This window comes from Nansenia antarctica (genome assembly GCF_963989245.1).
Source record: "Nansenia antarctica genome assembly, chromosome: 17".
Taxonomy (NCBI): Eukaryota; Metazoa; Chordata; class Actinopteri; order Argentiniformes; family Microstomatidae; genus Nansenia; species Nansenia antarctica.
Genome location: NC_137687.1, coordinates 21800896 through 21826392, shown reverse-complemented (window position 1 = coordinate 21826392; position 25497 = coordinate 21800896). Strand labels below are relative to the sequence as shown.

Below are 25497 nucleotides of genomic sequence, written 5' to 3'. Positions count from 1 at the left end.
ATAGAACACAGAGTTAACGGACAGGCACAGGGAACAATTATCACAGCCATGACGGGGGGGGCAGGGCTAGGGGAGATGGTTAGCGGTAGGGAGGGGGGGGGGCAGGGTTAGGCGAGATGGTTAGGGGTAGGGAAGGTTGTATGCATGGGAGAACAAGTAGGTTTTGGTTTTGAGGTGGGATTTAAAAGTGTAGAGTGAGGGTGAGTCTCTGAGTGGCTGAGTGAGAGAATTCCAGAGGCGGGGTGCAGCTCATGAAAAAGCACGCTCTCCGAAGCCTTTGAGATTCGAGGGCGGGGCAGTGAGGATAACAGTGGGTGAGGATCGGAGGGTACGGGGTAGGGTGATGGGGGACAAGGAGGTCAGTCAGGTAAGGGGGGGCAAGGCTATGGAGGGCTTTGTAGGTGAGGAGGAGTACTTTGAATTTGATACAGTCTCTGATGGGGAGGCAGTGGAGAGAGTGGAGGTTATTTGGTCGTGGGACCGGGTGTTTGAGAGCAGGTGGGCAGCTGAGTTTTGAACCATCTGGAGTCCATGGAGGGAGCGGGAGGTGATGCCGATGAGTAGAGAGTTGCAATAGTCAAGGCGGGAGGAGATGATGGATTGGGAAGGATGAGGGATTCAGCAGTGGAGGGGGGGGGGGGGGGGAGTACTGTACTTTAAGAAGTAGGCTAGTGAAATAATTTCAATCCACAGTATTATTCTATAGCAAATCTACAAATCATTGAATTAATCATTGTTTTTGATTCCACACAACATTACCGTTCATTACAAAAGCATTTACCTTTTCTAGAATCTATTAAATCTCGAACACTTGTGGGTTCTTCATCGCTTAAACTTTCGTCATATGCAAAAAAACGGAAAACATTTTTCACAACAAGACTTGTTTGGCTGGATTGCCGGGTTTCACAATTCCCGACATGTGGACCTTCTCACCAAGCCGTGACACATATATTTTAACTGCATAGAAAACACTGTGTGATGGTGAGGGGTGCGCTATGGAGTGTGTCTGAAATATTGGTGCTGTTTTCAAGGCCAGAATCTTTCCGCACACCTGATGGCACTGCTGATGGTCATTAACACACCTGTACCTACTGATGGTCATTAACACACCTAGAATGGTAAATGGACTGACTTTTAGCAATTTGTGGTTCAGTTTCTTGCCCAAGGACACCTCGACATGTGGCCAGGCAGGGTTCGAACCTCCGATCTGCCAATCTTGAGATCATTAGACACCGGCTCTACCTCCTGAGTCACAGCCACCCCTATTACCACTAATTCTCCAACGCTGTGGTACTTTCAGTAAGTAAGTAACGTTTATTTATATAGCACAACATTTACAACGACAAGAGCCGCCCAAAGTGCTTAACAGATAAAATATAAAGAGAAAAACAAGATAAAAGAGATAACATACAGATTAAAGAAAACTGATCAAATAGAAAAATACACTAAAAGCAAGGTGCAGTACAAATAAAAGTGCAAAGAGTGCAGTGTCGGGAAGGCAGGCTCACCTCAGGTCAAAGGCCAGGGAGAAAATATGTGTTTTGACTAGTTTTTTAAAACTTTCACCAGTTACGTACATCGGTGTTTGGGCTTCACTCTGTTTTACGCTGGTTGCCTCTGTGGAGCCTCTTCACGTTGATAAATTATGCAATTGGATCCAGGAAAATGAATTAAACGGCACAGTATGAGGTTTGTAACTGTACAATATGCTGCAGTGCTCAGAGGGATCGCTCAGACATGTTTGGTTTAGTTCACCCAGTGCAACGGGTGGGCTGGATCTGAAAAACACCCCCACATGCGATGCTCGAGGGAAGCTAAAATAAACATACCCATTAGAGGGGCATTCTGTGATTGATATATACATTTTTGGACTTTTAAATGAATTATATATAGCCATTGATTCCTGAACATGAGCTGTAAATGATTCATGAGCCGATGTCTGAGCTGAGACACATCAGAAAATCCAAAATATTAACTTTGACTTGTAAACTAAACATGCTTAAAAACTTTCATTTTGATCTCATGGATGGGTAGTCCTTGCCTCCATAGCTCAGTCGACAGTACCAGTCCAAAAGTTTGGACAGACTTTCCCATTCAATTGAGTGTGTACACACTTTTGGACTGGTACTGTATGAGTCCATGATTTGAGTGTGGTTACATTTTTCCCAACTCCGTTTCTCAAATTTTTTTACCTGAAAGAAGTGGCGGGAGCGAGATCGCTTTGTTGACGTTTGAATCACTGATTAGCCCTTTAATGTTCTGTTGAGTATTCGGGGCTCATGAGAGGGAGAGATCTGTTCTGGATAGAACTACCACAAAGGCTGCAAGGTTTTCATAAACATCAAAGGAACATGAAAGATGATTCCTCCTCGCTGCCTCAAAATAGACATGTGTACATGACACTCACTCACCGCCGTTTGATCATTACCGTACAATCAAATCACTGGATAATATACGCCCATGTCACCCAGAGACAGCTCTTTCATGGGGGCTGCCATTCTAAAAACAGCCATGAGACAGCTGTTGTTTAATGCCACTGACTTTTGTCTTTCTTCTCCTACCTCTTTTCTCTTTCTCTCCCTCTTTCACTTTGTGAAAACGTCTATAAGCTATAGAGCTTCGCTGTAAAACCTTTTGTTGTTGTGCTTTTTTAAATCCTGCTTTTTTCGGCCATGTTCCTCCTAATCAAGAGGGAGACGTTAAATTGTATGTGAAATCAGACAAAATGTTGTTTTCGACTTCTTTAGAAAGGGTTATTGGCCAGTTCTGCTGCCAGTTTTGGCTGAGGTTGTGAAAGCGCTTGACCCCCATGCTGTATTAGTCACCCCGAAAGCCTTTTGGTATTTTTAAATTGGTTGTATCCTTTTTCTTGGTTCTTCTAAGCCTCTTCTGCAGTTTAATACTGCATTTCGTACAAGCAATTGTTGTTATTGTATTGTGTTATTGTACACCGCACAGCAGGGGAGGCAGCTGGAGGCAGGAAACCGGAGGCTCGTTGGAACACGTGGAACGGCATAAGGAACGGCATCAGCGCATTTGATACCCTTCCTATTGCATTCCACACATAACAATGAGCCCATCCTCCGATGTCTACCTCCACCAGCCTCCCCTGCTACACTGGTGCCACGGACATTACCGGGATGTGCCACCGAATAACTTAACAGTATGAAACAAAACACAGACACGTAAAGCATGACAGCCGGCATCAGGAAGTCAACAACCACACCAACCCCCCGTCACCATACATACTGTACCGGTAAGAGGCTGGTGGTGGAGGAGGAGGTAGAGAAATCAAGAGGACATAGGCGGCCGTATATGTATCGAAAAATGGTAATGGGATCAAGCACACAAACGATCCTGCTAGTACAGTCCATGCTGGAATGTTCCATGATTTCCCCCAGCGAAAGCTTCTTCTTTTGCGGTACAGCACTTTTTCCCTCACAAGTGTATCGAGCCCAATAAGGCTAATGAGTGGAGCTGGAGTTTTTTTTCCCTGTTACTACTCTAACTCTCTACTCTGTCCTGGATAAAGCGTCCCTTTTTCCTTCTGTCTATTTTCAGTCGTCGCTGCCCTCTGGGCTCAATCACATGGCCCGTAGTTGATTATCTCACACTCTGGCGAGAGCCTTTTGATTAATGAGTGTTTTGCTCTTGTTATACATCGGCGCTTCGCTTCGCCTCCTCTCCTCTCCTCGCCTCTGGTCCAGGCTAGCAACCCAGGGAAGCTATACCCAGAAAAGGCCCCGCGCTAGCTCCGAGAGATAGATGGCTTAATGTGGCCTCCCACCAGAGACCTCCTGCAGCTCAGATGGTTTAATGTACCTCCCCCCCCTCCCCCCCTCCACCCTGTCTCACCCCCCCCCCCCCCCCTCCTCCTCTCCGCAAAAGGATGAGTCTCGGGCCCCGATTCACTCAATTCCAGATACAGAAGGACTCCAGGAAAAGGGAAAAAACATGTTTTTTCTTGTTGGGTAGCAAGCAAAGAAGTGACACGATACAAATACAAATACAACACAAACACTGAAATGAACAACTGGAGTCGTGTTTATCGTGGTGTTTAACCAGGAAGTCTGTTAGTCTGTGTGTGCGTCATCCACGATTCATTGGGGGGGGGGGGGGGGGGGGGGGGGGGCAGACAGATCAACAGACGGCCATTTCGGGTTCCCAGGTTCAGCTTAGTCATGGTTAACATGGTACTAGTCACAGTGATTTTACACTTCAGTAGGGGGGCGAGGGTGGGGGGGGGGGGGGTTGTCTCTAACGGTAAATGGACTGCACTTATGTAGCACCTTATTCCAAAGCATTTTACAACGGCCTCTCATTCACCCATTCACACACACACACACACACACACGCACACACACACACACACACACACAATGGCAGCAAGCTACCATGCAAGGCGCCGGCCAGCTCACTGGGAGCAATTTGGGGTTCAGTGTCTTGCCCAAGGACACACCTCGACATATGGCCATCCGGGGATCGAACCGCCGAACCTTGCCGACCTTGCAATCATTAGACGCCGGCTCTGCCTCCTGACCCACAGCCCCCCCCCCCCCGTTTTCTCCCCAACACAGGCTGGCCTGAGAAGCAATCAGGTTAAAGGGGAAGAAAACATGCCAGGGAGAGAATTACAAGAGTTAGCTCAAGAAGAGCAATTACAAAGCCCTCTTTCTACTCCACTGGTTTTTCAATCGAGAAATGGGGCTACATCTCACTGAATAAAGGCAGCAACTGTTTAATCCATACCAGGAGGAGGCTGGGGGAGGTAGGACTCGGAGGACGGGCTCATTGTAATGCATGGAATAGTCAATAGGAATAGTATCAAGGTCAGAAAGAAGTTGTCTTCTTTTCTTTAGCGCTGTGATTGCCATTGGCGCTTGTTCTTATTGAAGGTTTTACTTACAATGACTGTTGTATTGTTGATTCACTTACTTACACAGATGAATGTACTTATTATAAGTCACTGAGTGTCTGCTAAATTAATTAAATGTAATGATGTTCCCGCTGGGACCATACTGAAAACATTCATGCACTCACTACAATGTAAGTCGCTTTGGATAAAAGCGTCAGCTAAATGGCATATATGAGTATTATTATCATTATCATTATTATTAGTATTATTATTATTATTATTATTATTATTATTATTATTATTAGTAGTAGTAGTAGTAGTAGCAGTAGCAGTAGCAGTAGTAGTAGTAGTAGTAGTAGTAGTAGTAGTAGTAGTAGTAGTAGTAGTAGCAGTAGCAGTAGTAGTAGTAGTAGTAGTAGTAGTAGTAGTAGTAGTAGTAGTAGCAGTAGCAGTAGCAGTAGCAGTAGCTGTAGTAGTAGTAGTAGTAGTAGTAGCAGTAGCAGTAGCAGTAGCAGTAGTAGTAGTAGTAGCAGTAGTAGTAGTAGTAGTAGTAGTAGTAGTAGTAGTAGTAGCAGTAGCAGTAGTAGTAGTAGTAGTAGTAGTAGTAGTAGCAGTAGTAGTAGTAGTAGTAGTAGTGTTATTATTATTATTATTATTGTTAGTAGTAGTAGTAGTATTGTTATTATTATTAGTATTATTATTATTAATAATAATAATAATAATAATAATATTATTATTATTACGTTGTAATGGAAGGGATGGTATAGCGTTCCTCAGTCCATTCCATGCACTACAATGACACTACTACTGTGACGAAGTGTAAGGAGAAGAGGGGGCTGGAACATGAGGACGTTACGACGCAATTCTCTCTATCCAGGGTTCTCCGGGTAAGACAAGGCTGACGTGACAGTCCATTAGCTAGATATCAGTGGAGACCGGGGGAAATCTGAGGCTGATCTGGTTGTGTGAGATGTGTGTATGTGAGATGTGTGTATGTGGTACTGCAGAGGTGTGTATGTGGTACTGTAGAGGTGTGTATGTGGTACTGTAGAGGTCTAGACACCTGGGGCTGCGGTGTGCAGTGTGTCAGTACATCAACACATCTAAATGTGACTGTGAGTTTCACATTTGAATTGTTTCATGAACACAAGTGGGCTTTGCTGCTGCCCTCCAGAAAAGACTATTCTAGTGGATTCATTGCATAGAGTTGGTGCTGACTCTTCCCTTTGTGCGAAGCAAACCACTACGATTTGTATTTTACCACTTTTACCACTACAGATTGAAGGTGGGTGATTAGTACAATTGGTTGATAAGGAATTCAGAGAGGGATAAAGAGAGAGAGAGAGAGAGAGAGAGAGAGAGAGAGAGAGAGAGAGAGAGAGAGAGAGAGACAGATAGAGAGAGAAGGAGAGAGAGAGACATAGAAAGTAAACAATAAGAGAGAGAGAGAGAGAGAGAGAGAGAGAGAGAGAGAGAGAGAGAGAGAGAGAGAGAACGAGAGAGAACGAGAGAGAACGAGGGAGGAAGTGAGACAGAGAGATAGACATTTTAATTTAGAGGCCAATTATTTCTGCCCCTGCATGGCCAGTCAGGTTTCCTGTGCTAGTGGTGAATAAAGGGCTAAACAGAAGCAGAATGGAGCAGCGGAAGACAAGAGGGCGAGAATGGCACCCCGACTCTGAGCTATTATGGGCAGGCTATTCTGTAGACACCGCCGCTGCTAGCGAAAAATCAATTTGGATTTGGGCACGTAATGGATGTCCAAGTGCTTTCCCTGAGAGCAGACGATGCATTCGGATTGAAACCTGAACCTCGCCGGTTGGCCAGGCCCGGTCCCCGGTTGCACATTAATGTGTGATTGATGAAGATGGCGAGTCCCCAGCGGGGGGGGAGTTTTCTGGGGTCTGACAGTATTCACAGGTCAGTGACAGCTTGACATCAGATCAGCAAGTCTACGGAAGGAGGGGTCCCAGATCTCTCAGTTACCTACGAGAGCTAATGCATAGCACAGATCAGTCACCAGGCTAATACTGTTGGCCTAGGGGGGTTAAACAAAACAGAAAGACCAAGTCGTTTAGTGAAAATAACAAGTAAATGGTAAATGGAGTGACTTATATAGCGCCTTATTCCAAAGTGCTTTACAATGGCCTCTCATCCACCCATTCACACACACATTCACACAGCAATGGCGGCAAGCTACCATGCAAGACGCCGGCCCGCTCATTGGAGCAATTTGGGGTTAAGTGTCTTGCCCAAGGACACTTCGACATGTGGCCAGCCAGGGCTCGAACCACCAATCTGCCGACCTTGCGATCATTAGACACAGGCTCTACCTCCTGCGCCACAGCCGACTATTTATTTAGTCTTAAACACAGAACTTTGAAATGATTTCCGGTTCAAGACAAAAATCGACATTTCTAAAAGCAGTTGTTGTTGTTGTTGTTTTAAATAGCTAATATTCTGTAACCTGTAAGCATTCTGTAACCTGTAGGGTTAAACTTTCTTGTACACTGTATGGACAAAAGTATGTGGACATAATTACCGTCTGGGGCTGTTTTCCATGGTTTGGGCTAGGCCCCTTAGTTCCAGTGAAGGGAAGTCTTAATGCTACAGCATACAATGCCATTCTAGAGAATTGTATGCTTCCAACTTTGTGGCAACAGTTTGGGGAAGGCCCTTTCCAGGTTCAGCATGACAACAAGACCTTTGGCAGCATAAAGCCTTTTTATAACTGCCGAGGGACTATGGATGAAAATGTGCCTTCTGACTAAATCTGACGTATTTACATTTTTAATGTTCATTCATATGCATTATTTAAACATAAACATACCCCCATACACAAAGTGAGGTCCATAATGACATGGTTAGCCTAGTTTGGTCTGGGAGAACTTGACTGGCCTGCACACAGTGCTCTGACCTCAACCCCATCGAACACCTTTGGGATGAATTTGAACGCCGACTGCGAGCCCGTCCTTCTCGCTCAACATCAGTGCCCGACCTCATTAATGCTCTTATGGTTGAATGGGAGCAAATTCCATATTCACAACCATATTCTAAAATCTAGTAGAAAGTCTTCCCAGAAGAGTGGAAGCTGTTATAGCAGCAAAGGTGGGACCAACTCCATATTAATGCCCATGGTTTTGGAATGGGAAGTTCAACAAGCACATATAGGTGTGATGTTCGGGTGTCTCAATACTTTTGTCCATATAGTGTACATTTCCTTCTCTGATTCAGTAATGTTTGGGTTTAGTAACCATCAACATGGAGACTATCGAACACTAGTTAAACAAGAAAACCTAAAAGACATTTTAGATCTATGTCGCATGCTGTAAAACATGTTCAACAATGTTATTCGCTGTTCAATACAACAACAACAACAACAACAACAACAAAACATTCATAAAATATATACATTAATTGGGATTTCGGCTTTGAACTGGAAGACAGTTCAACAAACAACATTCTGACGGCATGTTTTCGAGCCCTATGCCACCCACGATGATACAGTATTCTGATGGGATTATACACAGTATTCTAATAGGATTATACAGTATTCTAATAGGATTAAACACAGTATTCTAATGAGATTATACAGTATTCTAATGAGATTATACACAGTATTCTAATGAGATTATACACAGTATTCTAATGAGATTATACAGTATTCTAATGGGATTATACACAGTATTCTAATGGGATTACACAGTATTCTAATAGGATTATACAGTATTCTAATAGGATTACACAGTATTCTAATAGGATTACACAGTATTCTAATGAGATTATACAGTATTCTAATAGGATTATACACAGTATTCTAATAGGATTATACACAGTATTCTAATAGGATTATACAGTATTCTAATAGGATTATACACAGTATTCTAATACGATTATACAGTATTCTAATAGGATTATACAGTACTCTAATAGGATTATACAGTACTCTAATAGGATTATACAGTATTCTAATAGGATTATACAGTACTCTAATAGGATTATACAGTACTCTAATAGGATTATACAGTATTCTAATAGGATTATACAGTATTCTAATAGGATTATACAGTACTCTAATGAGATTATACAGTATTCTAATAGGATTATACACAGTATTCTAATAGGATTATACACAGTATTCTAATAGGATTATACAGTATTCTAATAGGATTACACAGTATTCTAATAGGATTATACAGTATTCTAATAGGATTATACAGTATTCTAATAGGATTATACACAGTATTCTAATGGGATTATACAGTATTCTGACAGTAATATAATGGAAGAGTCCACTCCACTAGAACAACCCTTGCAGTAACAACATGTTAATATTCAAACCAAGGTAGGAAGCAATTTTTCAGGACCAAAACAGTGTTAATACATTCAATGTTTCTTTCAAGGGATCACATCACCTATTAAACATGGTCATAACAACCATTAGTACGCTTTTAGAACGCTTGAATTATTAACTATTATGTGTCACGTTCTAACGCTTTGGTCCTCTTTCGAAAAATGTGAATACATTTCCGCATTCATTGAAAATCAATGACCCGTCGCTAGTCAACTAACACAGCTTGTTTTGTGAGCCGGCTAACAATGTAAAGCAGTGTTCTAGTTAACTAGGTAGCAGTGGGGATTACTCAGAGAATCCATTGCGTTGTTGCAGTATTTTGGCTTGACTAGCGAGTTTGTGTTAAGTGATTCTCAACAACGTTGAAATGTAGATCTGTGTTTCAAAAGAAAAGTCTGAACATTTTGATTGGTTGGCAATATGTGGACCAAAAGACTAGAGCGTGTCACATATTGTCACATTGTGATATTTGCCGGTATAGAGAATACCATATGTACAGTGAAGTTTGGAGGTGGAAGCATCATGGCATGGGGCTGTTTCTCTTCATATGTCACATGGTAGACCTGTAACAGTTTGAACGAGGAGCAGTCCATTCTCCACTTAATGTTAATGAGTCATTCTAAAAACTGACCTGACTCCCTGACTACAGTGTTACAGAGAATGTTTTTCTAATGTTATTCAAGAACGGCTTATCTGAGTTCTTCTGGATTAATTAACATCTTTGGACAGAGATCAAAGGAACGCTACCATTTGTTTGAATTCATTACAACTCCAAAGACCTTCCCGTGCCCTATGGTTGAAATGCATTTGTGTTTTCAGCCAACCAAAAGGTTAACACTTAACCTTTAACTTGATGCTTGTTTTGTGTACCGTACGTCCTGAGCCTAATTGGCTGAAGCCTGCTATTTATTTATGTTCTGATTTGACGTAGAGAGCATGTCAGATGGAACCTCGGTAGGCCCAAGAAGGCGGTGTGTGTACCGGTAGTTCCCCATCAGCCACTCATTTATACGGTCGAGAAGGACACTTTTATGGTCTCCTATGTAAAAACGCTGCATGTCTGCAGGCAGGCATAAAACATGGACACCAGTCTGACAGTTTAATAAAGTTAAAAGGTTTCTGCAGTGATCAGCAGTGGCAGGTGCTTAAAATATATACTCCAGATTGTCATTCCTGGCGGTAAAGAGATCTATCAGTGGGTAAAAAAAAACAGAGAGAGGGAGGGGTTGGGGAGGGGGGGGTTTGAGAGAGAGAGAGAGAGAGAGAGAGAGAGAGAGAGAGAGAGAGAGAGAGAGAGAGCCCAAGGATAGACACAGGGCCAGGCCTTTCAGAGCAGTGGTAGAGCGGCGGAGAAAGGAGGTTTGATAATTATACGTGGGTGTTTAACATTTCTTTGATTCATGCTATCCCAAGTTTCGGCGGAGAGGTCCTTAACCCCAATTTGTCCTCTCCACATATCAGACCCCAGCATACTGCAAGTCGCTTGTCTCAAGTACAAATTCCCCTGAATAAATGATATCTCTTAAGAACACCAATCTCCATTTTCTGTTCCCCTTATCACCACAGACGGAGGAGGGCCTTGGTGACAAACCCGCTCCGGCAGGCATTGTACTGGAGGACCACCGCAGGGGGCCCGGAACAAAGGCAATGTCCGGCAACACCTTGAGTTTTTTTTTCTCACAAGATTACAAATAATTATCATCGCGTCATCAAAACAGGAGCACAATTGCCTGATCAAACCTGTGAGAGTTCATTCAAGCTCTGCAAGCAGAATTCAAAACCCGGGAAGTCGTCCATTGATATCGGAGAAACACTTTGGTTCGTTTCAGAAAACAATGTCACTATTTACCAGCAGGAGGATATCAGCATTACAGAAGACTGAAGGTCGAGATGAATGGTCTTTTATCACTGTAGACGAGGCTGCTGCACTTCTCAGGGGGGGATTTGACTATGCATGGATCAGTGAGCAAACTCTGCCATCAGGTGGCGGGTTGTGGTATTGCAGCTCATTTATGCAGATGTATGCAGGGTGGTGGTGTGTGTCTGAGGATGACATTTTAGTTAGACCCCACAGTGGGATCGGGGCATAGCCAAGACGTGTAATGTTGAAATAGATTAAATGGACACTGATTAAATCGACAGATCGCTAAACTACGTATGATAAACCGTTACACAGTGTCTGCACAGTACTCAACGCAAGCAGAAATAATAAAGGCAACAAACCACCAAGTCACTGACAACAACAGCGAGTAGAATGTATTAACAATATTTATTCACTACAACTTCCAGTGTTAATTTCAAATGTCATATCAATCAGACAGTAAGTAACAAGATATATTTTACATATGTACAATGTTTTACTATTGGCAATATCATATAATATCATATGTATCTACTGTATATACACACACACACACACACGCACACGCACACACACACGCACACGCACACGCACACGCAACCTGCTGAACATAATATGACCCCATATGGCAGAAGCATATGGCCCCATAGCTTAGTCTGGGTTGAGTGTTTGTGGTTGGCTCCCTATCATCTCAATGGTGCGTCAGGCCCAAGGTCAGTCACAGGCACGTCCGGCCCCGGCTGAGCCTGGATACTCTGTGGTAATAAGAATCAATCAATGTAATGCATGGAACCCAATGAGGAATGTATGTGTCTGATACCGGGCGGCCTGCGTTCGTAAAAATCCGCCCTGCAGAGCACCGGAGCGCACACTCTGGGTTCAACCGTTCAACGTCATAAAGGGACCAAGGACATTTGATTGGACAAGAGGCATTTATCCATGAGGTGCTGATCAGATTTCAAGAGCGAATTTACGAACGCACCCACACCGTTCCTCATTCGGTTCCATGCATCACAAATGAGCCCGTCCTCCGATTTCTCGACCTCCTCCTCCGACCCCCCCCCCCCCTACTGCTCTGCACACGTCGTACAGGCCTGGACCCCCCCCTACTGCTCTGCACACGTCGTACAGGCCTGGACCCCCCCCTACTGCTCTGCACACGCCGTACAGGCCTGGACCCCCCCTACTGCTCTGCACACGTCGTACAGGCCTGGACCCCCCCCTACTGCTCTGCACACGTCGTACAGGCCTGGACCCCCCCCCTACTGCTCTGCACACGTCGTACAGGCCTGGACCCCCCCCTACTGCTCTGCACACGTCGTACAGGCCTGGACCCCCCGACAAACACAGGGGCCGCAGCTTTACACACACACACACAACGCTGTCTCCACCTGCGAGACGACATGACACGCATGCTAGGGCTATACTGTGGTGTAGACAGCCCCAGGGTATATGGGGAGTTAATCAATAAATCATATTGATAATAATTCTTGACAGCATCAAAACAACAGCTCTCCAAACAGGGGAAAGAGCACAGTTCCAGAGCACAGTTCCGACTGCAAAATGGTAGCAGATCTCCCAAGTGCCGTTCTGCTGCGGTAAGGTAAATGTGACAAAGTCAATAAAAGGATGACACTAAAGCACAGCGTCATGTCATACCAAGCGCCGAGCTCGTTAGCAGGTTTTTCTTGCCAGAAACTGTGATTTTATTTTTTAAAATAAAATAAAAAAATAGGCTACCTCGGAAACTGTTAGTACAACCTGATCATTCTGAACAGTGTCTAAACCACCATGGCTTTTCAGCAGCACAGAGCTTGAGTAGGCTACTTGAGTCAAAAGCATTTTCTTTTATATTTTTTAACCATTTAGAAAAAGGTATGGTGAAGGTCAGTGTTTTCTCAGCAGCTTTTTACGTATGATTGGCTTTCCTGGCTGCTTTTTATGGCTGCAGTTATTCAAAAAGTTACGAGGGTTAACAGAAAGTCCTGTCCACCGTATTGCTTTATACTGTACTTGGCAAGTCTGAACATAATAGTCAATTGAATTCCTACCGGAGAATGTTTCAATTAACGTCTTTGACAATGTTAACCGGAGACGCGCCGTCTATCATTCATCTGTGAAGGTCATAGAGACCTGAGTGTCACAACGTCTCCTGGAACTGAGCGCGAGATGTTTCACACTCAATAGAGTGAGTGGCTTTTTTTGGTTACCCTAAAAAGTACAGTAAAAATGTTATCACACGATATTAATTCAATGTCTCTTTCAAGTTAGAGATTAAGTCCAAATATTAAGACGTTTAATGTAAAGTAAGTGTAGGATAGATAATATTGTAAAAATGTGTATAAAAAACATACATCTGTTGGTTAGTTTCCGGTCTAAAAACTGTCTCCAAAAATGATGGCCCCCCCCCGAATATTGTTAAAATGGTACATCCTAACACAGTACCTTAGAGATCAGCTGGAACGAACCAAGAACATAGGGGGGAGGGGAGGGGGGGGGGCATCTCACTTCAACAAGAGGAGAATGTTGTTGTTACTTTTTTCAAAGCTGATATTCGGTACTGCATTGAGAAACAGGTAGTAGGAGTAGGAGTTCTATCTGTTACCATTTAAGACAGTGTTGCAATGTTGTAAATGCCCTCCTCTCAGCTTCAGGTATCCTAAAGACAACGTTAATGGTGGAGAGAATACAGCCAATTGACAGTTTGAAAATATACGATGAATCATATTCTTCAGATCACACTTTAAACAAAGGATATCGTAAAAAAAAAAAAAGGCTTAGTGGAGCCTTCATACCTTTTGAAAGACCTATATATATACAGTATATACTATATATATACTGTATATATACTGTATACTGTATATATACTTTGCCAAATGTCAATGAACCATATATAGTATAAAGCGGTGGTGATTGTTCCAAGAACACCAGACCTATTGTAGTTGTGAATCAGTGGAGGCTGGTGGATGTTGACATTCAGAGGGCAAGCTCTGGAATGGAATAAGGAATGGTTCTGATACCATTCCTCATTCCGTCCATGCATTACAATGAGCCCGTCCTTCGATTTCTACCTCCACCAGCCTCCACTGTTGTATATATATATATATATATATATATATATATATATATATATATATATATATATATATATATATATATATATACTGTTGTATATATTGTATAGAATATATATATGTATATATGTATAGCTTGTCACCCATTGAATGACACCCAGCCAATTATAGCCTTAGATCTGGCAACGGTAATGAAAGAACCAAACGCCATATCTTTAACAAAAGCAAGAACAGAGTCTATGAAACCCACCTTGGTGTCTAAAAAAAAGAACAGAAATGACCTTAAACATTGACCTTAAAATTAAGACACATGAGTTGTAAAATATGCATCCATTGGACATAAACGTATGTTGTCTTAGGTTCACAACCCTAGCCTACCTGCAGTTACAGTATTTACAGTGCAAAACAGTAATTGTTTGCATTTTTTTGCAAGGGAAACCCCATTTTTTATGTAGATTTTTTCTTATAAAGGATATATGAAATCAGTAGAGTCTTTCCTTCTCAACGCATTACAATGAGTCTGTCTTTCCTTCTCAACACATTACAATGAGTCTGTCTTTCCTTCTCAACACATTACAATGAGTCTGTCTTCTGATTCATACCTCCACCAGCCTCCCCTGGTTTGTTACTCAATACTCCAGCTATTCAGCGCTGATGATCCCCTATCCCAAGTCTGCGCAGGTGAGGGAACACATGCACTATTTGATCGGTGATAGGGAGCGCTCGTAAGACTTAAGCCTGGTACACACATAAAGATTTTCCAAATCTTAACAGATTTTTTTATCTGAGAGAGACCCCACACCTGAAGACAAAAAGATCACGTATTGAACAGTTTTGATCGTACTGTGTGTGGTGTGCACACATACATAAAGATCTGACCTACGACAGTCTAGAGTCTCGTCCCCCAAGCCAGAAATCTGCTTCTTGATTGGCTACATTCCATCCACGACACAATCAGACTCGGGAGTTGCCCACACACAACAGGACTTTTGAACGTAAATATTGAACACGTTTAATATTTACGATCGTCGGCCCGACCATTTTCTGAGCAGATTGTCGGGAGAAATTGACTCTTAACACACCTCACACCCCAGGATAATCTTGTAGGATAATCTTTAGAGCCATCCGATAATCGGGCGTTTGCTGTCCTTGGTCGGAAGGTGGGAAATCGGGCCAAAATCGGCCAGATTATCTTTATGTGTGTACCCGGCTTTAGACTTGCTGAAGACTCTTGACGTTCTTCAGTAAGACAGCAAAAAAGAATACACCCATTTTACTGTGGGAGGAGTTGATAAATAAAGAGGACTTAAAAAGTACCAAAAGTGCAAAAAAAACAATGAACATGTTTAATCTGGAGCCCATGGACACAACCAGGGAGTCTACAGTGTCACTACAGGGCTACTCTCTAGTCTCGTATCGGTCAGTCCAGTGCTAATGGTATCCCCTCCGTGCTTCTAAGGCCTTGTCCCCTCACCTTGGTTTTGTTCATTTAAGACCACAGCAGTGAACCAAGTAGCATCTCCCTAGCTTTAAGATAGCGTACTGTCACAATCATCGCTACTATACCAATAAGCTGTGGAAAAAAAGCTGTTTTTCTTTCTTTTAAAAAAAATGACACACACACACACACACACACATGCTTGTACTGTACTGTACTGACGGTGTTCCAATTGGAGTTGTTGTTGTTGCAGAGTTGACTCTTCTACTGACATGAAATAATATGATGTAAATGTTCACTGTTGGGGTGATGGTCTGAACACACAGATCAGCACACCCAGTTCATGTTCCGATGTCATTGTGACACGTACGCGCCATTCATCCCACTAGTCGGTTACTATGACAACATCTTCAAAGCAATGAGTGCACTGCAGACCGCACCGGACAGACTGACCAATAGGAGGAGAGAATTACTAGGTGCTGCTTGAAAAGGTGGTTTGTACGTTGTGAGGAGTTGGCATCCGATGAACTTGTGTTGTAAAATCGAGTGTATGAGTTAAAAAGGGTAAAATAGAGAGAGAGAGAGAGAGAGAGAGAGAGAGAGAGAAAAGAGAGAGAGAAGAGAGAGATACAGAGAGAGAGAGTGTGAGAGAAAAGAGACAGAGAAGAGAGACAGCAAGAGAAGAGAGAGAGAGAAAAAGAAGAGAGAGAGAGTGAGGGAAAAAAAAAGAGATCAGGGCCAGCGAGAAGGCAGGCTAGTTTTTAGCCCAGACAGTTTTGTTTTAAATCAGAGTTTAACCAGGTTTAAACCCGGGATAGTCAGTCATTGAGTCATCGGTTCAAACCAGAGACCCGGCTCTGCTCTGGGCCGGCACCATCACCGGCACGGCGCCCATGCGCTCCAGCGTGGCCTGGCTCACCGCATACGAGTGCGTGTGCTGCCCGTGTGACGCCCCCCCCGCCCCCGCCACCGTCACCGCCGTCGGCTTCAGACTCACCGAGCCGTTGCTACGCACCATGGTGGTCGGGGAGGGGGCGGAGTTAGTGGTAGTGACCACTAGCGTCTTGGGCGACGGGAGGGCGTGGCCTCCGTTGGAGAAGGCGGCCTGGCGGGCCTGTGGGCCGGCGGCGGCGTGCGTGGTGTGCGGTGCGTGGTGGACGGTGTGGGCGGGGTGGGGGCCGTGGGGAGGCTGGGCGGGGGGCTGCGCCGGCTGGCCCATGGAGAAGGTCTGCCGCGTGTCCCCGTTGTAGCGGGTGTAGGAGTTGGTGTCGTAGTTGGTCTTGGGGTTGTGCCAGTAGCGGCTGTTGTAGGTGTTGGTGGAGGTCAGGGTGTCGTTCTCGGAGGAGGACGCGTCGGCGTGGAACGCCTTGGCCGACGACGACCTCTTAGGGGGCAGGTCGTCCTCCCTGCGGGGGTCAGAAGGCAAAGGGGTCATCGGGAGGTCACCACTAGGGGGCAGACGTTGCAGACGTCAGAGATGGTTTAACACTACAACAGCCGTGCCTATTTTACCTACTAGTATCAGAATCAGAATCAGAAGACTTGCCATGACATGTAAACATGTTAGGAATTTGGTTTGGGACAGTGGAGCACGGTTTACAGCAGGACAGGTGCAAGACAGGACAAGACAGTGCAAACCAACATCATAGTGCAAGAGTCATAATCAGGGTTCGAGTTATGTGGGAGCCAATGGGAGCTGAGCTCCCATAGAGATGGTCTGAGACTCTCTGAGCTCCCATGAAGGCAGTAAAATCACAAATCTGTGGGGGTCGCTAATAATACATTACCACAACTATTATTTGATCAAAATGTCAATGTAATGAATATTATTTAATTTATATTATAAATATTGTAAAATAAACACGTTTTCCAAAAGAGCTACGCGCACCATTAATCTCCTGTGAATGACAGTAGGCCTTTGACTGCCTGCACTTCACCACCAAGACACCATGGGGCGCAGTAGAATATTGTGCAACAGCAAAAGGTTGATTAATCAGCTGTGCGGTAAACCGTTGGAACACACAGTGCACAGCTGATTAATCAATTAAACCAATAGAGTGAGACAGGATATGTTCATATACCAGTTGCCTTTCAGGAAGTAGTGAGATCGTGCACCTAGCCTATTATTGAGAAGCAAACATTCATTCATTAGCTATACAGGAGTATATACATACAGTAGCTACCATGCCGCCCAAAAAAAGGCAATTTTTTGACCCTCTCCCGTTCATCCAATCTTGGATAAAGAAAGAACATCGGACGTCAGCATCATGGGTTCCAGGACCGCGACCGCAGCCTACTGAAAACAGACCAAACAGGTCTATCTTGTCTCCGTAAAGGTAAGGTGGCTTTTACTTTTTACTAACCTAGTGTACATGTATTTTTCGCTCCTTCTGCATAGCAAAAATAACACAATTATTGGCCGAGATACATGTGTGACTATCGCTTTTATAGCTGTTGTTTCATGTGGGGCTGTTGATGTGGTGAAATGAGTAGCCTGCAGCTGTAGCGTCAGGATATGTTGGTATTTGAGGAGGAGGATGAGGATGAGGATGATGTTTCGGTACCGGTACCGTTTTTAAAGTATCGATTTGTCACCGGTATCGAATAAAACCCAAACTGTACCCAACCCTAACTATATGTTTACATGCCAACTAATTAGCTAATTCATTTCTGTCATTTAGAGCTGAGGGGAGCAACAGAGAGACGGACAACAGGACAGTAACAGAGAGACAACGGGAGAGGAGAGCAATAGAGACAGAACTGAATGCACTGAACTTTTTTTTTTATTCTTTGCATTATTAACACTGTTGTGTTATTGTGTTATTAAAGTGTTTAAGTGTTTTATGGTAAAGCATTATGAGTGGTGTGTGTGCAGGGTGCTCGTGAGTTGTATATTTTGGGGAGGGGGGAGGCTTGTGTATGGGGGCGGGGGGTCCTCACACAAAGGAGTAGCCTAGGGCCACTGACCACCTTAATCCGCTACTGCCTATAGCTAATTAAAACTTGTAAGTCCCATCGCTGTGTGGGCATGATTCGCGCGTGCATGAGAACATTTCGCACTGTTATTTTGGAGACCCCCACAGAGATCAGCTTATAACTCGAACCCTGGTCATAATTAATATAAATATAAAGTGCAGAGATCAAGTGTTCAAGTGTTCATATCCAGACAGTCCAAAGCTCTCTGGGTGGGGGTGGAGGGAGGGTAGATAGATAGTAGAGCCGCCTTGGGGGTCAAATAGACCCCCTTTTTAGAATGTAAATCTGCTATTTACACACAGAGATCACTAGAGGGCGCTTCTTTTTTTAGCCTGCCTCCTACACAGAAAAACTGCAAAACTTAAACTATCCTATCCTGAAGTGATTTTGAAAATGTAAGGATACTGGGTGGTAGAACGCACATATCTAGGACAAGTCATGAAAGGAGGGTCATGAAATTTGATTGAGTGCAAAGGTAGATTTTTTTTACTCACAGGGGTCACCGTGACTCCTAACGGCTCTTCTGGTGTTAAAAGGTCACACTGATGTGTGTTCATACAGTGTGTAAATCACTGGAAAAATCACTAGAACAGCCATTCATTTGACCCCTGTGAGTAAAGAAAATGTTTATATCTTTGTAACATTTCAAATTACAGGACCCTCCTTTCATGACTTTTCCTAGATATGTGCGTTCTACCACCCTTACATTTACAAAAAATCACATCAGGATAAGCTAGTATAAAGCTATTTTGACGTTTTTCTGTGTAGGAGGCAGGCTAATTTACAAGAGGCCAACTAGTGGTCGTTGTGTGTAAATAGCAGCTTAGCATTGAAAAAGAGGCTCTTTTAGTAGGTAAAAGGGCACGGCTGTTCTAGTGTAAACACTTTTACTAAAAAAGGATTCTCTCCCAGTTTGAAGGTGTGAGGTTACTTAACTCTAAAGTAGTGGTGCACATAGGCTCGTTCGTATTTGACTGTGTTATGAATACAAATGGCATTAATTTATATTTGCTGATAGGCACAAGATGAAAGTTTCTTTCAACTTTTATTCAAATGTAGATTTTTTCCCCAAGGTTATACCATTGTGAAAACAAGGCACATGTAATTGTATCCACAGCTTTCAAGATATCTCGTTTGATCTGAGCTAATTGGATACACTACGCTATGCGTCGATACCAATTTAGACATCTCTGATGGAAAGAGTGATTTAAGTAAAGCAGTCAATATAATTAGCATGCAATATTCATCCTTAATCTAATCTTGAATCAGGACTTTGATATTCATTAAATTAATACTTAGGTCTGCTGGTAGGCATCTTCAGGCAAAGCCAAGCCCTCTACAACCACTAGGGAGATACACTCTGAAGCTATTTGTTTGCTCCCCTTAAACACAGCTAACGTTTAAAAACATGTAAAAAGATAACCTTAAACATACCTTTACATACCTTACCTTAAACATACCTTTACATACCTTACCTTACCTTAAACATACCTTTTTAGACACAGATACATACTGATACAGATACACATATTACTGTTATACACACATTTACTCTTTAGCCTTGCTTTTACTTTTGAGGGTGCTTTAAATCTTTTAGACATTATTTTAGCCAATCCTTTAAAAAAAGTTTATTTTTTGCATGTAACCTTTTATTCTGTATCAGTCTTGACAGTCCTCACTTGTTCTCTGTGTTTACTGTGTTCAACTCCCATGACTTGTTATCCTCTTCTAAAAAGCACCTCGTGAGAAGCACGTCTTGTTGCATCTGTGCTCTATAAACAAAGTTTGATTGAAGTTTGATTTCATTTGATTTGATTTACGATTAACGATAGACTTGGATTTCGATTTACTCTGGATCCACAAAAACACCAGTTGGTATTCCAGCTAAACATTGTTTATGAGCTACATTTTTCAAAATCAATTCAAATGTCCTCCAAGAGAAATACAGCGACTAACACAGCTCGGTTGTGATCAATAGTGTCAGAGAACCTATCCATTGTCATTTGTTTCACTGAAGAGGGACAACGCTGCCAGGACATGTGAATGCGGAGACTAGTCAAGCCCAAAATGAGGCAGATGTTATCCCAATAGCTCCGCCGCCGAAATATCTGAACAATGATTTATCTTCACGCTGATTTATGAAGTAATTTAAGGGAAGAATTGCAGCCCTGTTTAAACAAGTGAGAGAAACTTCTCTGGGCGTTTCAGATGACAAATTGGGTTGTTTGAAAAGTTGTGGATTTCGCATAATAAGGCCATTTATAAATGGCTAAAACGCATTTGGAGACTGGTAGGTTTTCAAATATAAACAAACGACCCTGGTGCATTTTACAGATGGGTTTCGGGACCATTGTCTCCTTCCCTGCATGGGAAACATGGAATGGAATGGATACCTTTGACATGCCATTCCATGCATTCCAATGAGCCCCGTCCTCTGATTTCTACCTCCACCAGCCTCCCCGGCTACTAACACACCATCAACCACTACTAACCCAATCATAAAGCCCTTGAAATATTAAATACGGTGCAGGGTAGGTACAGGACAGAGTAGAGGCCGTGGAGAGCATGGAGGACAGGGCCAAGGAACTGGATTACACACCAGGGGTCATCAGGGGAGGCTGGTGGAGGTAGAAATCGGAGGTCAGGCTCATTGTAATGCATTGGCGAATGTAATGACGAATGGTATCAAACACAATTCCTTCCTCCACCAGCCACCCCCCCCTGAGAGTCAAGTACTTCTATTTGAAAACCTATTTCTGACAACGTTTTATCCATTCATAAAAAAAGCCTTATGATGTCAAATCCCCATCTTTGATTTATCGAACAACCCCAATTTGTCATCTGAAACACTCGTTTGTGACGTTTCTCACTTACGTTGAAATGGACTGCACTTCTCTCCTTAAATGACTTCATAAATCAGTGTGAAGATAAATCATTGTTCAGATATTTCAGCGCTTTTGGGATAACATCTGCCTCGTTTTGGTCTTTATTTCCTGGTGGTACCTTTGTCCCTCTTCAGTGACACAAATGACAATGGAGCGATTCCCTGACACCATCGATCACAACCCAGCTGGGTGTCCCTATATTTCTCTTGGAGGACATTTGAATTGATGTTGAACAATGTACAGTGCCAGTCCAAAGTTTGGACACACCTTCCCATTCAATTGAATGGGGGAAGTGTGTCCAAAACCGTTGACTGGTACTGTACCTCCAACACGTTTTTTACTGTAATACCAATACCTATAAAAGAGACCTCTGTCACAATGACTGCATTTCTGACAGTGGGGCCAATGCGTGCCGAGGCTTACTAGCGGACAGCTAGTGCACAACGCCCGGTGCTTCGAGCCTAGCGAACAAGTCTGTTTGAATTTGACAGTTGGGCTTCAGTTCATAAGGTGGTGAACTATGGAGACATTAGCACACACATCTTATTGTATAATATTATTATTATTAGAACTGTCTCTTTATTTTGTTGTTGCTGTTTGTGACGTGAGCTTCTGTAACACCTTAATTTCCCCTCGGGGATTAAGTACCTGTCTATCTGTCTGTCTGTCTGTCTGTCTGTCTATCTAACTATCTAACTAACTATCTATCTATCTATCTAACTATCTCTCTCTGTCTGTCTATCTATCTGTCTATCTACATTCAATTCTCCGGCTTCCCCAACAGATTCTGGTAACTTAAGCACTTCACGACAATTATATTTGTAAAAAAAAAAAGAAGAAAAAGCACTAGTCAAATCCATTCAATTATGCAGCAAATTTAACAGCGATTTAACCTCGCACGTTCGTTCGCTAGCCAACTAGAGCACTCGGCGACAAGAATACCCTGCCCTCCCTCTGAACCCACGCCCCCGAGCCCCGTTTGGCCTCATAAGGACCCGGCGGAGCCTAAAGAACCCGACTCTTCAGCTCCAGAACAGGCCCGGAGTAAGACTGTTAAAGCTGGGAATAACCCAGGAAAAAAAGAAGCAATCGGCCTTGGAACGTAAGGGTCTCTCTGGTGTCTCCCCCGGATGAATAAAGTTTAAATCAGGAATTTCCAGGTGTCCGCCAGGCAGGCAGGTACTGTATGTAGTTAGTTAGTCTAGCGCCAAACTCCAGACCTTTGGGTACAGAGCCTTCAGTGTGGCAGCCCCCACCCTCTGGAACTCTCTACCCAAGGATATCCGCGACTCTCCAACCCTGGACATGTTCAAAACTGCCCTTAAAACCCACCTATACCACCATTGCATTCAACCTGTAGTAGCTGTTTCACTGTTTCTTGTTTTGTGTGTTTGTCTCTCTGGCTCTGTTCTGTTTGTCCCATCCCCTTGTAAAGCGACCTTGGGTCTGTGAAAGGCGCTATATAAATGTAAGTTATTATTCACGTCATTCACCTCCACTGGCTTCCCGGTCAAGTCCCGCATCACCTACAAAATCCTCCTTCTCACCAACAGATCCCTCCGTGCCTGCGCCCCCCAGTACCTCACTGACCTTCTCTGTCAACACACCCCTCCCCCAGAACCTGCGGTCCTCAGACATGGGTCTGCTCTCCACCCCCCGCACCAACCTACGGACCTTCGAGGACAGAGCCTTCAGTGTGGCAGCACACCCACCCTCTGGAACTCTCTCCCCACAGTAATCCGCAATGCCCCTAAGCTGGACACCTTCAAATCAGCCCTCAAAATCCACCTGTTCTCCAAGGCCTTTGGCCTCTAGTCTAGTTTTGTCACTCTCGTTGTCTTTGTTTCTTTGCTTTGTTTTTCTGTTCTGTCTGTCTGACTGTCTGTCTACTGAATCTGTTAAGCGTCCTTGGGTTTGAGAAAGGCGCTATATAAATCTAAGCTATTATTATTATTATTATTATTATTATTATTATTATTATTATTACTATTATTATTATTATTAGTCTAGTACTGTGGGACCCACCTGATCTCGTTGGGGATCTCCTCCTCCTCGTACTTGTTCTTGTTCTTCCAGTAGAAGAGGCTGACGACCACCAGGAGGGAACAGATGATGACTGCCAGGACGCCCGTAGCGATGGTGCCCGCTATCAGCCCCATGCTCTGGGGCTGGGCTGAGGGGAGGGGGGGGGGGAAAGATGGACCACACAGAAGACAAAAAAGACCTTCAGCACAATGCCCCCAACCAACTTTTTTGGGTGGTTGGAGAGAGAGAGAAGGAGAGAGAGAGAGGGGGGGGTGGTTGGAGAGAGGGAGAGAGAGAGAGAGGGGGGTGGTTGGAGAGAGGGAGAGAGAGAGAGAGAGGGGGGTGGTTGGAGAGAGGGAGAAGGAGAGAGAGAGAGAGAGGGGGGTGGTTGGAGAGAGGGGGAAGGAGAGAGAGAGAGGGGGGTGGTTGGAGAGAGGGAGAGAGAGAGAGAGAGGGGGGTGGTTGGAGAGAGGGAGAGAGAGAGAGAGAGGGGGGTGGTTGGAGAGAGGGAGAAGGAGAGAGAGAGAGAGGGGGGTGGTTGGAGAGAGGGAGAAGGAGAGAGAGAGAGAGAGGGGGGTGGTTGGAGAGAGGGAGAAGGAGAGAGAGAGAGGGGGGTGGTTGGAGAGAGGGAGAGAGAGAGAGAGAGGGGGGTGGTTGGAGAGAGGGAGAAGGAGAGAGAGAGAGGGGGGTGGTTGGAGAGAGGGAGAAGGAGAGAGAGAGAGGGGGGTGGTTGGAGAGAGGGAGAGAGAGAGAGAGAGGGGGGTGGTTGGAGAGAGGGAGAAGGAGAGAGAGAGAGGGGGGTGGTTGGAGAGAGGGAGAAGGAGAGAGAGAGAGAGGGGGGTGGTTGGAGAGAGGGAGAAGGAGAGAGAGAGAGAGAGAGGGGGGTGGTTGGAGAGAGGGAGAAGGAGAGAGAGAGAGGGGGGGGTGGTTGGAGAGAGGGAGAAGGAGAGAGAGAGAGGGGGGGGTGGTTGGAGAGAGGGAGAAGGAGAGAGAGAGAGGGGGGGGTGGTTGGAGAGAGGGAGAAGGAGAGAGAGAGAGAGGGGGGTGGTTGGAGAGAGGGAGGGGGGGTGGTTGGAGAGAGGGTGAAGGAGAGAGAGAGAGGGGGGGGTGGTTGGAGAGAGGGAGAAGGAGAGAGAGAGAGGGGGGGGTGGTTGGAGAGAGGGAGAAGGAGAGAGAGAGAGAGAGAGGGGGGGTGGTTGGAGAGAGGGAGAAGGAGAGAGAGAGAGGGGGGTGGTTGGAGAGAGAGAGAAGGAGAGAGAGAGAGGGGGGGGTGGTTGGAGAGAGGGAGAAGGAGAGAGAGGGAGGGGGGGGTGGTTGGAGAGAGGGAGAAGGAGAGAGAGAGAGGGGGGGGTGGTTGGAGAGAGGGAGAAGGGGAGAGAGAGAGAGGGGGGGTGGTTGGAGAGAGGGAGAAGGAGAGAGAGAGAGAGAGGGGGGTGGTTGGAGAGAGGGAGAAGGAGAGAGAGAGAGGGGGTGGTTGGAGAGAGGGAGAAGGGGAGAGAGAGAGAGGGGGGGGTGGTTGGAGAGAGGGAGAAGGAGAGAGAGAGAGGGGGGTGGTTGGAGAGAGGGAGAAGGAGAGAGAGAGAGAGAGGGGGGGTGGTTGGAGAGAGGGAGAAGGAGAGAGAGAGAGGGGGGTGGTTGGAGAGAGGGAGAAGGAGAGAGAGAGAGGGGGGTGGTTGGAGAGAGGGAGAAGGGGAGAGAGAGAGAGGGGGGGGTGGTTGGAGAGAGGGAGAAGGAGAGAGAGAGAGGGGGGTGGTTGGAGAGAGGGAGAAGGAGAGAGAGAGAGGGGGGTGGTTGGAGAGAGGGAGAAGGGAGAGAGAGAGAGGGGGGGGTGGTTGGAGAGAGGGAGAAGGAGAGAGAGAGAGGGGGGTGGTTGGAGAGAGGGAGAAGGAGAGAGAGAGAGAGAGGGGGGGTGGTTGGAGAGAGGGAGAAGGAGAGAGAGAGAGGGGGGTGGTTGGAGAGAGGGAGAAGGAGAGAGAGAGAGAGAGGGGGGGGTGGTTGGAGAGAGGGAGAAGGAGAGAGAGAGAGGGGG

General features: G+C 44.8%; 1 protein-coding gene across 1 annotated transcript in view; it reads right to left on the bottom strand.

Annotated features, from left to right (window-relative positions):
* Positions 1-16420: 16420 nt before the first annotated feature.
* Positions 16421-25497, bottom strand: part of igsf11 (immunoglobulin superfamily member 11) — a gene marked incomplete at both ends in the record, with an annotated part of 138003 nt that continues 128926 nt past the window's right edge. The window contains 2 exons of the mRNA XM_080547837.1: positions 16421-16988; positions 23469-23616. Coding sequence (XP_080403963.1) covers positions 16421-16988; positions 23469-23616 — 716 coding nt within the window. The remainder of the gene's footprint in view (positions 16989-23468; positions 23617-25497) is intronic.